The 15,510-nt window shown below is 40.9% G+C and overlaps 1 protein-coding gene across 1 annotated transcript; it reads right to left on the bottom strand.

The window, feature by feature from the left end:
• Positions 1-323: 323 nt before the first annotated feature.
• Positions 324-15,293, bottom strand: MS4A1 (membrane spanning 4-domains A1). The gene is made up of 7 exons (XM_007996873.3): positions 15,187-15,293; positions 7,852-8,026; positions 7,266-7,385; positions 6,061-6,117; positions 4,246-4,482; positions 3,350-3,451; positions 324-2,149 (listed from the first exon to the last, which is right to left on the bottom strand). Exons 2-7 carry the CDS (start codon positions 8,008-8,010, stop codon positions 1,931-1,933), a joined length of 894 nt encoding a protein of 297 aa, XP_007995064.2. The 5' UTR covers positions 8,011-8,026; positions 15,187-15,293; the 3' UTR covers positions 324-1,930.
• Positions 15,294-15,510: the final 217 nt, after the last annotated feature.

Consider the following 15,510-nt stretch of genomic DNA (forward strand, 5'->3'; position numbering starts at 1 on the left):
TAGAAATAACATCTTGTATTTTTTTTAAAGATTTCTGACTTTCATTTTTTTTTCTCAGGCCTGCCCCTACCATGCCCTTTCCTACTTCTCTCATATATTTCAGTCATCTGGAGTTCTGGGAGTAAGGAATCCATTATCAATGACCTATCCCATGAACATTGTCTTTGGGAACCTGTGTAACTCTATATAGACATGAATATTTGATGACCTGACACCTCACAGTTCAAACCTAGATTGGGGTTTTGTAAATATGAACTCAAGGCTGTAAGAGCCTCCCATGGTCTAATGTTTCAAGAGTAAAGAATAATAGACAAACACCCATGTTGGAATCATCTGTTGCAGAAAAGAGCACAAAGATAGTTTTATTAATTTAGAATGAATTTTGAGAACTTTATATCGACAGAAATGTTCTATCTCCTTTTTTTTTCTAATTTTGGGGAATGTCTTCCACTAGTGGTCTCTAAAAATGTAGAAATATCACAGGAAGTGCAAATTACATTGTCTCTTTACCTGCCACAGTCTGGCAGCACTCATCATGTAGCAAATGCCCAAATAATAGACTACAGATTATAGTGACCTCACCCTAGGTTAACATTATTTCTAAGTAAGGTACTAGTATATCTGAATTGAAAAGTAAGGCAGTTTGACTCAGATTTGGCATTTTCATTATATTGTTTCCGAGTAGGATATTCTGAGAATGTCTATAGCACTTAGCGTCTGCTTTATATAAACTACCAGTTAATTATATATTTATGATGTAAGTCGTTTTCCAAATGTGGTAGAAGTCTTTTTATCCCCATGGGTAAAATCTGACTCTGACTCTCTGTGTCTCTCAGTGCTTGTTTAGTGCTGATCAGAGGGTAAGTTCTTGATAAAAGCTGTTGACTTGGCTCTCACAGTTTATGCAGACATTGGAGAGACTATTTGGTTATCTCAAACATCACAGGATTTGAGTAAGAAGACCTCGTTATGAAACAAGGCTCTCGTAATTACTAGTTATGACTGTTGATAAGTTACCTTTTCTTGTTTACAAGTTATTTGACCTCTTTGAATTACTTGTAAAATAGAGATAGGGATGTTTTCTTGATCATGGAACATCAGATGAAGTTATTTGATGAAATACTTTGTCATCTGGAAATTATAAATACAATGAAATGTTGATTAGTTTTTGAAATGTGTGCACCTCATTGTGGCATTTTCTATGGTCATTTTTTTCTTTTCTTGCATAAAGGCTAAAAGTAGGTAGACATGCAAACAATAGCCTAGAGTGGGAGTCAGAAAGAGTGAAGGCAGAGACATGTCCATGTATAAGCTATGCTGTTTTTACAAAAACAGATGGGTGTTGGCCATTTAGAGCTTCCCTCATGGGGTGTGGTAACTCTAAGAACATGCCACAATGTCAGCCCTGTAGAAAGATAAATGGAATAGGTTCTGTGTTGTCCCTAGTTGTTATTTTTTTAATCGTCCTTAAAACAGTGATGCAAAAGGGACTCCACCAAAAGCATAGATGTGGAAAAAAAAAAATAGTTTAGGAATGTCGTGAAGTAGTCATATATCTTTACCATCAGGTGCAGTCTCCCTGGTTGCTGATGGAGAAAATGAAAACAACAACAACAACAACAAAAAACCATACTAAAAAGCCTATCCAAGGAACAGGTTAGTAGGAAATCACATTCTGAAGCACTCATTCTGCCTTTCTTCAATGTAAGAAAGTTGCTCAAAAGAAGAATCATGACAACACAAGCTGCTACAATGGCTACATTCTCTACATTCAGTGTGAGAGAGAAGGGGCAATGGTCACTCCATGCAAACGCCAGATAGAGATGTGGTGGGTATGAGCAGAGTACCTCAAGAAATGAAAGTCAGCGTGTCTCTTGGAAGCTATGAACACTAATGTTTAAAAAAGGAAACAGAAAATAGAAGAAATCATTTAAGGAGAGCTGTCATGTTCTATTGGTGAGGATTCCTGATCTTGGGGAGGTTCTGGAAAGTTTGTCTCTGTTTCTTCTTCTTCCTCTTCTTGGATGGGAATAATTTCAATGTCTTCTTCATTCTTTGGTTGGGAAGATGTTTCAGTTAGCCCAACCACTTCTTCTTTTATTTCAATGGCTTGTTCTTTTTTTTCTTCAGCTGACAGGAGAACTACGCTCTAAAACACAAAATTAAACAAACTATTCTTTACTTTTACCATTGACACCTTTGTCAACAATCTCTACAAACATTTATCAAATAGCTCCTGGTTTTTATGCTACTTATTATTATATGCCTTTAAATGCCAGGATTTATTTTGCAGGTGCTCAAATCCTTATCAAATCACTTATTAAAACTCAAGTCTGAGTAAATCTTCAAGGGCAGCAGACATTTACCACAGTGCCTGGAATGACCACGTGGTATTGGGAAAAGAACATTGCAGTAATAGAGGAGTTTAGATTGTTGTTCTGATTTGCCTTTCGTGAATATAACTCTGGGAGAAGAATTTTCACTCTTTGATACTATTTTTCTTTAAATGCAAAATGAAGTAATTAGTGATGATTTCTAAATTCTATTCTTAATCTAACAGTCTGGTTCTGAAGCAGTTAGTAATATATCTATTATTGGTCTCTTTTTATTTCCATTTGTGGAGCCCTTTAACCTATTGTCTTGGAAGAGGAATTAGGTGAAAAGTAGGGAAGAGGGGAATACTGAAAAATGAAACCAAAGAACTAGTGACTTTAGTCAGCCTTCAGCCTTCAGCCATCTTGCTTTTACACGCTGAATATGGAATCACAAAATCAGGATGGAATCCTGAAGTCAAGCAGCAGGGAAGGTTAAGAAGAAGATGCACAGAGGCGGAGCACGGTGGCTCATGCCTGCAATCCCAGCACTTTGGGAGTCTGAAGCAGGAGGATCACCTGAGGTCGGGAGTTCAAGACCGGCCTGGCCAACATGGTGAACCCCCCCGTCTCTACAAAAATACAAAAATTATCCTGGCATGATGTGGAGGGTGAGGCAGGAGAATCGCCTGAACCCACAAGGTGGAGGTTGCAGTGAGCCGAGCTCGCACCATTGCACTCCAGCCTGGGCGACAAAGTGAGACTCTGTCTCAAAAAAAAAAAAAAAAAAGACGACGACGACAATGCACAGAATGTAGAACTGTGGGCTCTAACTACAGACTTATTTCAAATTTCAAGACATCTTTCCTTACTATTGATATTATTCGCTTTCTAGAAACATGCCACGACCTTTTTTTTTTTTTTTTTTAATCAAGCTCCTAGTTTCAACGACTCATCAGATTACATTCTCCATAAATGATCCTTTGTGGATGTGGATTTTCTAGAGGGAGGTTGTGGCCAGAGGGGCTACTACTTACAGATTTGGGTCTGGAGCATGTTCTTCTCCATTCATTCTCAACGATGCCAGCTATTACAAGTTCCTGGAAGAAGGCAAAGATCAGCATCACTGACAAAATGCCCTGAAAAACAACAGAAGAATGAAGGTGAAAATGTAATAATGGCACAAAGAACATTGCTGATGTTCAATAAGTTATTGTTGACTATAATTGAATGATTAGGAGGTCAATTCTTTAGACAAGTAATGACTAGCTGTGAGAACTGCTAGTACAGGAGACAGCATCTTTATAACCCTAACACTAAACACATCTTTCAGCACACAACAGATGGTTAATGTGTATTGCTGATAGAAAGTAAGGTATGAATAATCAGTTGAAGAATCAATTCTATATAGGAAAGAATAAGTAATGAGTCTCAAATTAAATTGCATTCAGTCTTAGTTGGTACGGCATCATGCCGAGGAGACCTCTTCATCCTTGGGATATGCATCTTTTAAAAACTCTCTTTCAAACTCTACGTTTAAAAGTCCTTGGGCAAAAGATATTCATAACATCTTAGGTATTTCTTCTGTGCTCATCTTAGTCAATATAATGATAAATATTAATGCCACTAATGATGTTAACAATAATTAATGTTAAAGCCAATGCTTATGTAGCACTTCTAGGTACCAAACACTGTTCTAAATGTTTTGTATATATTAACTTACTTACTACTCAGAACAACCCTATTAGATAAATAATGTTACCATCCCCATTTTACAGTTGAAGAAGTTGAGGCAGAGTGTGATTAAAATTTTTGCCCACAGCTACGTAGACAATAACTAGCAAACTCAGGTGGTCTGGATGAATCCAGAATTCATGATCTTAATAAACCAGTCATCCTTCCGCCCTGGAGAGCAGTCCAGTTTCACACTTACCAGGAACAAAGATTGTATGCTGTGACAGTATTGAGTAGATGGAGAGTTTTGCTCAGAGGGATTAGCTGGTTCACAGTTGTATATGTTAATATATGGTGTGTGAACTCTAATAAAATTCAGACTCTCCATTTTTAAAAAATGGGAAATTTTAATATTAAGTATGTCCATGATTGAAAGAATCATTCCAGAAATGGCAGCAAAGAGGCTCAATGAATTCATTATCATTTTTCCTTTGACCTGAAATGGAGACACAGATTATTAATTGGGTTTGATTTCCTTTTGGAAAACATAGTCTGGGAGGGAATTCCAAATGCTACTCCCCTGACTCACAAAGCAACTACAACTAAATATACTGAAGTTCTCTCGGTTGTTTTTAATGTCTTTGTCTCTATAAAACAAAATCATGTCTCTATCCTGTTCTTTTCTCAGTCTTCCCTATCTCATTCACCATCCGTTTTACAAAGCAAAAATTCTAAGAGTAACCCTTGATTCTATATCTTGTATCCTTGCACTTCCTTCACTGCCACTGCCACCATCCTAATAGGCATTCAATAAATATTTGTTGAATAAGTGAAGATAAATATTATCCAGTTTATTATATGCCTTCATAAATAGGTAGAGGGAAGAGAGAGAAGACGGTTCTTGTATCACACTTTAGTGGGATGGTATTGAGAAGTCTAGGTTGGGAAGGTTCAGCTAGAACCCTCTAGATCTGTACTATCAAATAAATGGAAATTAAAAGAGCAGAAGCAACAACAGTAACAACACCTATCCCTGCTGCCATGGGCTGTGATCAGCCCCAGTTAGCTATCTTCCAAAATACAATTAGGGCTGATGTCTCTGGGTAGCATAGGTGCGAGAACATCAGTGTGAACGTTCTACCTTGCAAAGATGATAAAAGGTTGAAACAGGAAAATATAAGTAACAAGTACCATAATGATATGGGATTATTGATTATTATTTTATGCTGCACATATTTCATTCCTGGCTCTACGACCTACACATGGCAAGTCAGTAGGTCTGGTTGTATCTGGAGAATAATTTGATGTCGTAAAACGTTTTTCCCCCAAAACTGAGTTTGTCAGGCCACTTTAAGAGAGGAACCATCTCAATCCCCCCATTCCCTTGTTGATTATGAAAGTGACTCAGTTTAGTAAGAGACAGTGTTGAGGGTGGAATTTTTTGGGAGCAAACTTGCTGGTAAACTTTTTTCATCCGTACAGCATCAGCATCTCTGCAGGCCAGTTTCCTCTGGATGTGGATGAGTCGCTAGGGGTTTTATGGGCAAGACCGCGGTGTAGCACCGTATAGCCTCTGAAGCACCATCACACACTCTACTGCCTTTCAGCTCCATTGTGACGTCACATGGTAGCAAGGACTGTCACCCTTCCTTTCTAGGTGAAAACTCAGAGGTACATAGAGGTAAACTGACTTGTTCAATGTTACGGCCAAAAAATAGCTGAGCTAGAATTTGAATCAATCATGACATTGATCAGATAATTTTCCTAAAGGGTGATCTGGGAGAAATGATAGGACTTTCAGAAAGGTCTATTATTTTTACACGGCATTTAACATTCATAAGACTCTAGGTATGGTTTTCATGGATCTGCTTTTAGTTCTGTTCCCATGAACATACTTCAGATAGACCTCACTTCTAAGTTTTTTCATGAATAAAATCACAAGAACATTGTGGAGGGTCTTTGCTTTTTAGGGCTGAGAGGCTGTGATACCTTGGCTTTTTAAGGGCCTAAGTTTTTAACCGAAAAAATAGGTACTTCTCTGACAGGTGGGAAAGAAGGACATATGGTTACTTGCCAAACATTTCCTGGAGTTTTTCTCCGTTGCTGCCAGGAGTGATCCAGAAATAATATACTGTAAAAAAGAGAGGTGGGGGAGATGGAGAGCGGTGGGCAAGGCAGGAGAAAGAGGAGAGAGGGAGATCACTTTTTAACATTGGTAACTAGTCAGAAAGAAGCCTACACTTTCAGCAACTTTCACACAACCATCCACCCATTTTTATCAGTTTTATTCATTTTTCGGCCATCATAGTTCTCCTTTATTCAGGCTCAGTGACACTAACTTCATGCCTTTTACTCAATCATCTGGGGATCTGTGACTAGGAATATAATAAGACCAAAGAGACAGAATTCCTATTTCCTCATCAATTAATACTCATACCATGAATTTAAAAGTTTTATTTTTAGTTTTTCTTTGTTTTTAACTTGTGGAACTGCCCTTTGGGGGTTCACAGTGACATAAATGACTCTGATGACCTCTGAAGAGTGAATTGATGCAGAAAGAAATACTTGACCTGAACGGCACAGGCACTCCATTAAAACACTGGCTGTTACAGGAAGTGATGATGACTATTTTTCATCTTCCTTTTCTCATGTTCAGGCTGTAGAATGGAGGAAACTCTTGTTCTAACCCATCTCTACTTGTTTGGAAAATTTTAATCCTGGACTTATAGTGGCAACTATGAAAAGTGTCATGGGGAAATAAACATCACTGTCCTATGTGCCACACACAGACAGGGTTACAGATTTGGAAAACATGTACATAAAACAGCCAAAAGAGTGCTGCTCTGTTGATAAGCAAAATAAGACTGATTTGTGATGGGACAAATTTCACCAGGTACCATAGCAACTAAACAGAATTGTAAGCAAGAAGGAGTAGATGGGAAGAAGTGGATGCTCCTGCTCCCTCTTGCTTTCCAAAACATCTTGCTGTCTAGTCTGAAAGTCTGGGGCCACCCTCCCCACCAGAACTGACTTTGGAGTGTTCTTGCTTTGGACAGTCCCTGTGAGATCCACGCAGGGCCCCCTTCTCTGAATTCACCTGAAACCGGAACTCTGACTCTCAACCATGGGATTGATACTCAATTTGGTCAACGTGTCTTCTTAATTAGTTTAACCCAATAATATTTCCCTCAACACAGAAATAGTCTGGCATATCCCTATGGAGCCTTTTGACATTTTTGCCTGCATCATTTCCCAAATGGCTGCTATTCTTTTACTCACCATAATGCCTCCCCACAGAGGGTACCACACAGTCACACAGATGGGTGCATAGATCCCTGCTGGGATCATCAGAAGACCCCCCAGGGCAATGTGGAAGAGCCCATTCATAATCTGGACAGCCTGGAGAGAGAACAGAGGCAACAATGGATGAGCTGAAATCATCACTGCTAGCAGGCAAAGACAAGGTTGGAAGCCCTGACTCCTGACTTGGAGCTGTGAGGAATGCCTAAAGGAAGCAGTGGAGGTGCCAAGAATGTTGTCTTTTTCTTTTTCGAATCTGTTTCCTCAACCACACGGGGTATTTCCAGGGAGCAGGTATGCCTGGGATTCTGGCAATGGACTGGGATGGGGAACCTCTGAATATACAAACCCCAAAACCAAAAGGTGACATAAGATCACCGAGAGGTTATCTAGGCGGTGACTTATCTGATGCACCCCTGATTTGGCCCGCTGTGTTAGACATAAAGAACACATCAGGTTGGATCCCAATTCTTCAAGTTGGATTGAATTCTGTATGTGGCCTACAGCATCAGCTTCTGTCGGCCAGAGAATCCCTACGACTTGGGATGGAAGGCAACGGACTTACCCCCAAAGCCTTAGATTCCCTCATGAAGAAGCTTTGCGTGGGACCCACCAGTGAAGACATCCTCCTGAGGAGTGGTTTTGGACCAGGTTGCATAGCAATAGGGCCTTTTATTGGCTCTGCTGGGAAAGTCCCATTTACTGAATTTCTGGGTGTTGTCATTTTACTCTCAAAACTCCTAAAAATAAAACAAACAACAAAGTGAGGAGAGCAAGAACAAGATTTTTGGCAATCTTACCTTGTGTCATGCATCTGAATGCTTCTCTCAGCATTTCCTCCATGAGTGTCATTGAGGGTAGACATGGCCTCTTCCAAGTGACCTTGGATCTGAGGCAAGGCCTACTGCTGAGTTCTGAGAAAGGAGATGGAGGGGTTGTTTAGGAAGAGCATGTGGGCCCAGGAGTCCCTGCCAGCGATCATGGCAACTGGGTTTGGGGCATACTTTATCTTTGTAGAGAACACCTTGCAAATATGACTGCATGTCCTCTTTGTTTCTTATTCCTGGACACTTTTGTTGTGCTTTAATATTGAAAAATGTATTTTCAATGGACTTGTCCTTGTCCTTTTGCTTATCTGCCTTTGTACATTATGATGGGCCAGAGGCAACATTGCAGAGTATGGTGAGGACTATCTGTAGAAGCAGGAGGGGTCGATTCCAGGCCTCCTTCTGTCTCTAACTCTGCCACCTTGTGCAAGTCACATCAAGAAGGCTCTCTAGGTCGGGCATGGTGACTCGCGCCTGTAATCCCAGCACTTTGGGAGGCCAAGGCAGGCAGATCACCTGAGGTCAGGAGTTTGAGACCAACCTGGCTAACATGGCAAAACCCCATCTCTACTACAAATACAAAAATTAGCCAGGTGTGTTGGTGTGCACCTGTAATCCCAGCTACTCAGGAGGCTAAGGCAGCTGTATTGCTTGAACCCAGGAGGCAGAGGTTGCAGTTAGCTGAGATCATGCCACTGCATTACAGCCCGGGCAACAGAACGAGACTCCATCTCAAAGAAAAAAAAAAAGGCTCTATTGGGCTTTCTAATGCGGTACGTAAGACTGTGGCCTCCTGAGTCGGATTGCCTAGTTTTCAATAGTGATTCCTCTATTTGTTCTGATATGTTGGGCAAGTTCTTTAAATTCTCTGGGCCTCAGGTTCAACTGTAATGGAAATAATAATAATTCTTATCTCATGGGCTGCTATAACACTTAACACTTAACTGGCCTCATGGTCTGTGCATGGTTAGTGTCTTTTTGTTCAGGTGTAGCTCAAATGTCAGCTCCTAGAGGAGCCTACCTTGAACCCTCAACCTATAACACGTACTCCTATTTGCTGTCTTTTACAAAATCCTATCTTATTTGCTTTACGGCATTGATCACTGTAGGAAATTATCTTATTTATTTATTTGCTTATTATCTATCTCTTCCCCCACAGAATGGAAGTTCCATCAAAGTTGAGATTTTGTTCTCTCTTGTTCAGTATCTAAAATAATTCTTGGATTTAGTTACTTCTTAATAAATATTATTGAAGAAATAAATGTATGCAAAGAACCCATGTTGGAATAAATAGTTATTTTTGTTGCTTTTCTTGTTCTTCTTTGTACTTTACTGAGCATTAGTTTCTATTTTATCCTTCTGTAAAGTGAGAACAGCACCCCTCTCTGAGATGTAAGACATAAATAAGTTAACATATGTAATTGTGCCTAGGACAAACGGAGAGCATAGTAAATGCTATTTATCAGTTTTCATGATTTATTCATTTCTGAAGTGAGAAGGCAATTAATAAGGCCTTTTCCAGCTCAGATATTTTAAGATTCTGTTCAATCTTCATCTTGGGTTTCCTTAGTATTCAGTTGTTTATGTTAAGCACTTATGTGTACTCGATTGGGTCTTTCCTGGAATCTGAAAATCCGTCTTTTGAGGACACATCGTTGCTCTTGTCTTTACTGATTGTAAGTCACTTAAGATGTGTTGGAAATCAAGACTGTCTATTCAGGTGACATATCTTACTGAAGCCAGTGCCACATCCCAGCCATTAGACCACAGGCTGAAGTATATCTTACTGAAGTCAATCAGAGCTGAGTAACTGCAGGTGTGATGTAAAACAGGCAGCTGACTACTGTCACTCACATTTATACCTACTTTAGAGCTAGAAGCAAATTTGACTCACGGCATCTCATCTGAGTCTTATAGACTCAGTCTTATAGAACAGGCAAGGAGTGAATCATCACCTGCGTTTTATAGAAGAGGAAACAAGGGCACGGAGAAGTTAGGTTACTTGTTCCAAGTTACAAAATTAGTAAATATTTATTTGTTTGTTTGTTTGTTTTCATGACAGGGCCTCTCTCTGTCGCCCAGGCTGCAGTGCAGTGGCATGATCACAGCTCACTGCAACCTCTATCTCCTGGGCTCAGGGGATCCTTCTGCCTCAGCCTCTGGAGTAGCTGGGACCACAGGCAACCACCGCCATACTCAGCTAATTTTTATATGTTTTTTAGAGATGGGGTCTTTCCATGTTGCCCAGGCTGGTCTTGAACTCCTGGACTCAAGCAATCTGCCCGCCTCCACCTCTCAAAGTGCTAGGATTACAACCGTGAGCCACCACGCCCAGCCAGTAAAGATTTAAAATGAAGACTTGGATCTCTCAGATGAGGCGTCCAGGGTACCAGGCTGCTTTGTCTTCTGTGAGAAAGAGGAATTCAGCCTTTCCCTTATGAACCCCTCTTTTCTCCTTCCAGTATATGCACTATTTGAATGACTATAAATCGACTGAAAATTATTATCTGTCTGGCGCATGGGCTAGAGGGAAGAGAAGAAACTTTGGTTGTTTCTCACTTGATTTTGCCCCTGCCCTAGATAGCCAGATACCACATGATCCTGGGGATCTTCTTTGACCTCTAACAAAAAGGAATATTTCAATATAGCCCACTAAAGAGTTTGCATACTGGTCACTAGGTAGGATTTCTAGGGTTAGTCCAAACCTCAGAAACCATTCTGTTCATTTCACAAATGAGGAAACTGCAGTCTGGGTATAGAATGTGCCTTGGTAAAGACCTCACAGTTAGCATCAGAGCCAAGCTAGAAGGCAGTCACCATGGCTCTGACGTTGATGCTTTTTCTGCTGTACCATAGGCTAGTCCAGATAATTGTAGTTGTTTACTGAGCACCTACTGCATACTAGGGATATTGTATATGGTATTGCCAACTCACTCAACACCTTCATAAGTAGGCATTTTGACTACTTTATGCAGATGAGGAAATGGAGTTTCAGACCTCTGAAGGTTGTATGGCAAGTATAGAATGAGCTAGGAGTCACTACACTCCGCCCTGGAGGGGTAACTTTAGTGAAGATTACTTAAAGTGCAAAGGTCATCAATTGTTTGAACTGAAGGAGATGACTGGACTACCGTTGTTTTAATTCCATTTTATTAATCAACTGCTTGATTAAAACTGTGTCTGTATTATTGGTGAGATAAACCTTTTTTGTAAGCCAATTCTACTTGGGCTGTGCCTGTTGTGACTAATGGCAATAATGACCACGAGGGCTGTGTGTGTGTTTGTGTGTTTGTGTGTGTGTGTGTGTGATATGTTATTTCTCTGTTAAAATGGTATCTCACGATGGCAACTATATTTCTACAAGCCTTAAACAAATATTTGTATAAAATAGTAGTTTATAAACAAACACGAGTTCTTTCTCTGTTTTTTGTTTTTTATGGAAACTATCTCTCTGTCATATGTATATGAGAGAGATATATATCTCTTATATATATGAGATGAGATATATGTATCTCATATATATGAGATGAGATATATATATCTGTCATATATGTGAGATGAGATATATATATATCTCATATATATGAGAGGCAAATATATTAATTGATTTATGGCATTGCAGGCTGACTCTGTAATGAAAAACTTTCATTCCATGAGAATTCATAAATACATAAAACTAGCCCACATACTCCTATGGAGATTGTAGATTCTCGCAGTTTTACCTTATTAAAATAAATTGTTCGCAATGACTTAGTGCCCAATGCACAGCTGTGCTCAAAGACTAGTTGGTAGATTAGTAGGGATTATGGACCACATTAGCCAAAATAGGATAACAATAAAATTTTACATTTGCTGGTGTCCAAATCAGCATGAATGTTAAAATCAAGACTCAGGTGATCAGTCAGTACCCCATTTAATTACTCACACTAACTCCTGCAAATATTTTTTTATTTTTATTTTATTTTATTTATTTATTTATTTATTTTTGAGATGGAGTCTCGCTCTGTTGCCCAGGCTGGAGTGCAGTGATGCGATCTGGCCTCACTGCAACCTCCGCCTCCTGGGTTCACGCCATCCTCCTGCCTCAGCCTCCCGAGTGGCTGGGACTACAGGTGCCCACCACCACACCCGGCTAATGTTTTGTATTTTTAATAGAGATGGAGTTTCACCGTGTTAGCCAGGATGGTCTTGATCTCCTGACCTCGTGATCCGCCCACCTTGGCTTCCCAAAGTGCTGAGATTACAAGTGTGAGCCACTGCGCCAGGCCTGTTTTTTTATTTTTAAAGGCACCCCTGTTTTCATGTCCATCCACTGAAGAAGATCTCACAGCCTTTATGAGTTTTGGTTTGAATAGACTTTTAAGTCCACTCGTACCATCATATACTGAGAAATTTAAAACTGCCTCACTTTTTTTTTTTTTTTGAGACGGAGTCTAGCTCTGTTGCCCAGACTGGAGTGCAGTGAGGTGATCTTGGCTCACTGCAAGCTCCGCCTCCCGGGTTCACGTCATTCTCCTGCCTCAGCCTCCCAAGTAGCTAGGACTACAGGCGGCCACCACCACGCCCGACTAATTTTTTGTATTTTTAGTAGAGACAGGGTTTCACCATGTTAGCCAGGATGGTCTTGATCTCCTGACCTCGGGATCCACCCGCCTCAGCCTCCCAAAGTGCTGGGATTACGGGCGTGAGCCACCACACCCGGCCTAAAACTACCTCACTTTTGTTACCTCACCTTCATTATTTTCCACTCAAAATTGCTTTGCATTTTTATTCCTTCTGGCCTCCTGTGCACTTATCTCCGAGGAAGAATGCTCTTGCTTCCCTTCCCTCAGTGCTTTTCAGCCCATCTCAGTCCAACCAAGCTGTTAGCCCTTCCAAGAAATTATTTCTGCTTTGCACCTTCACTCTCCCAATTTCTGGCAATATGTAGCAGACAGTTAATCTCAGCTCTCTTGCTTGCTCCTCTTGTGGTCTCCGTAAGTTTAGGGTAATAGTTGCCTTCCCCATTTCAAAGTATCATTTTGAGAAAATGAGATAATTTGCATTTGCTAAGGTGCTAAATACTCCTTTAATGACTAAAATGTACTGCGGTGCCCCTGAATCCCAAAGCTTTCTTCTTTTAATCTAGCAATGTTCTTGGCCACTGCCCAGGCTCCCTTTTTCTTCACCGCAGCTTCTTCAAAGCTTTGCTACCCACTCTCTTCCCCTACCTCCTCTCCACCCACTCACTTCTCAATGCTTCGCAACTAGTTTCCGCTGGTCACTGAAACTGAAACTTATCTTTGAGGACTGTGCTGTAAAGTCAGTGGTCTTTCCTCAGGCCTCATGTCTCAGATTGTTTTATTTGTTTCTCCTGCCACCAAGGTTTAGATAGTTGGGACCACATTTCACTTTAGCTCCATCATCTCTCAGTCCATCTTCATCTTGGCTATTGGTCAGTCAGTGGCCAAGTCATACCATTTCTACCTATGCAACACATTTTGCATGTGGGTCTGTTTTCTATATCCAGAGTAACCTGTGAGTTTCTCATTTCCATTCATGCTTTTCTGCCTTCAGTCTTTCTCTTTTCCAATCCATTGTCCACAAGGCCGCTACATCAAGCTCCCAGTCACTGCTTTGAGTGATGCTCTTCCTGAGCCTGAACTCCTTTGCTGGCCTGTCATTACCTGCTGGTGAAACCCTTCATCTGACCCCTCCAGGCCTTTGGAATTCAGCCATGTATGACTTCCCAAGCTCATAGCCCACTATCGCCACCAGAGCCCCTGGTCTACACATGTCCTCTACCTTCTTTCCTGAACCTTCTCAACTTTGAAGTGTTCCTTCTCCCTCCCTCTTTGCTTTCAATCAAACTCTGCATTAGATATGCTCATCACCTGAGGGCGTTCCTGCTCTCCTTGCCTGTTTGCAAGGAATTCTTCAGAGCTCCTAGCTCTTTGCTTTCCTTACTAGACGCCAACTACTTTCTTCGGAGAATCCTGTGTCCTACTAGACTTGCAGAGGGAACCTGTTTTCTATGTCCTATGAGCTCAGTAATGTTAAGCTGAACATCAAACTCAGCTACTTCCTCAGGGAAGCTTTACAAATGCTCACAATGGCCAGGCGCAGTGGCTCATGCCTGTAATCCCAGCACTTTAGGAAGCCGAGGCAGGCGGATCCCCTGAGGTCGGGAGCTAGAGACCAGCCTGACCAACATGGAGAAACCTTGTCTCCACTAAAACACGAACAAACAAACAAAACACACACACACAAATGCTCGCAATGCTGGATTAAACAGTTCTTTCCACCAGATTCTCAGTGAGACTAAGCCATTTTATGGGAAACAGGGAGTCACTTATATACTGGATTCAGAAAACAGTAATGGCATGATTAAAATTAATCCTTGTTTTCCTTCATTAGATCTACCTCCCATCTGCAGTGGCCCCTCTCACTCTTGGTTTTCCATGTGATAGATTTGAGGCAGGATTTCGTGCTCAACTTGATGTCCACAAATCCCCTCCAGAAAATGTTAGCCTGTAAAGCCACCTGTACTTCTAGGTATATTTACATCTAATATAGACAAAAGCATTTAAAGAGGAATGGAGTTTTTTTTCATTATGGCTATGACTGATTATTTTCTCATTTGTTATCGGGAAGTCCTAAGGGTTGCAGGATTTTAGTTCTAATTTTCACAATACAGTGGATATTACCATTGACCCCATTTTATAGATGAGGAAGTTGAGCCTTTAGAGGTTTAGCAATTTGCCCAAGGTTATATGGCTTGTAAGTGGTAGAGCTCCAGTTTGAACCCGATGGTTTAGAAACCATGATTTAATCTCTATGCTGCAATCTACTACTTTAGTGGAATGATTTCACAGTTGACTGTGTAGGGTAATTGTTGAGAGGGAGAGTGGTTAGAGGAGTGAGTGGGCAGCAAGCCTTGATATCATCACTCCTCCTTAAGTAATAGAACTTTTAGGAAGTCTGACTAGGGAAACTCTAGAATTAAGACCAAGAACCTCCGGTTTTCAAAACCAGTCTATACCTTATCCATCACCTCCTTTAAGTCATGTAAAGAAAGCAAATTGATGCCTTACCTGAGTCTCCAAGGCCTCAAATCTCAAGGGCTGATTTGGATGCCGGCTGCAGAGTTCAGTGGGTGCAGCTCGTTTCTCAAGCACACTGGGAGGGTGAGTGAGGTAGTCCAGGCCTGAGGATGAAATTGCTGATAGATACCAGGTGACAGGAAATCAGTAGCTTCCGCTACCTTGGGCTTCGCTCCAATTACTTTGGTTTAACACTTACCATAGCTGAAGGAGGTGCAGAAAAAGTTTCTGCCTTACCAGGTTTCACTTCTTGAAAAAGACCCCAGGGGACTGCCTGGCATGCTCATGTGACCTTAATTAGAAGAACTTCTGCAG

The sequence above is a fragment of the Chlorocebus sabaeus genome, chromosome 1 (genome assembly GCF_047675955.1).
Source record: "Chlorocebus sabaeus isolate Y175 chromosome 1, mChlSab1.0.hap1, whole genome shotgun sequence".
Taxonomy (NCBI): domain Eukaryota; kingdom Metazoa; phylum Chordata; class Mammalia; order Primates; family Cercopithecidae; genus Chlorocebus; species Chlorocebus sabaeus.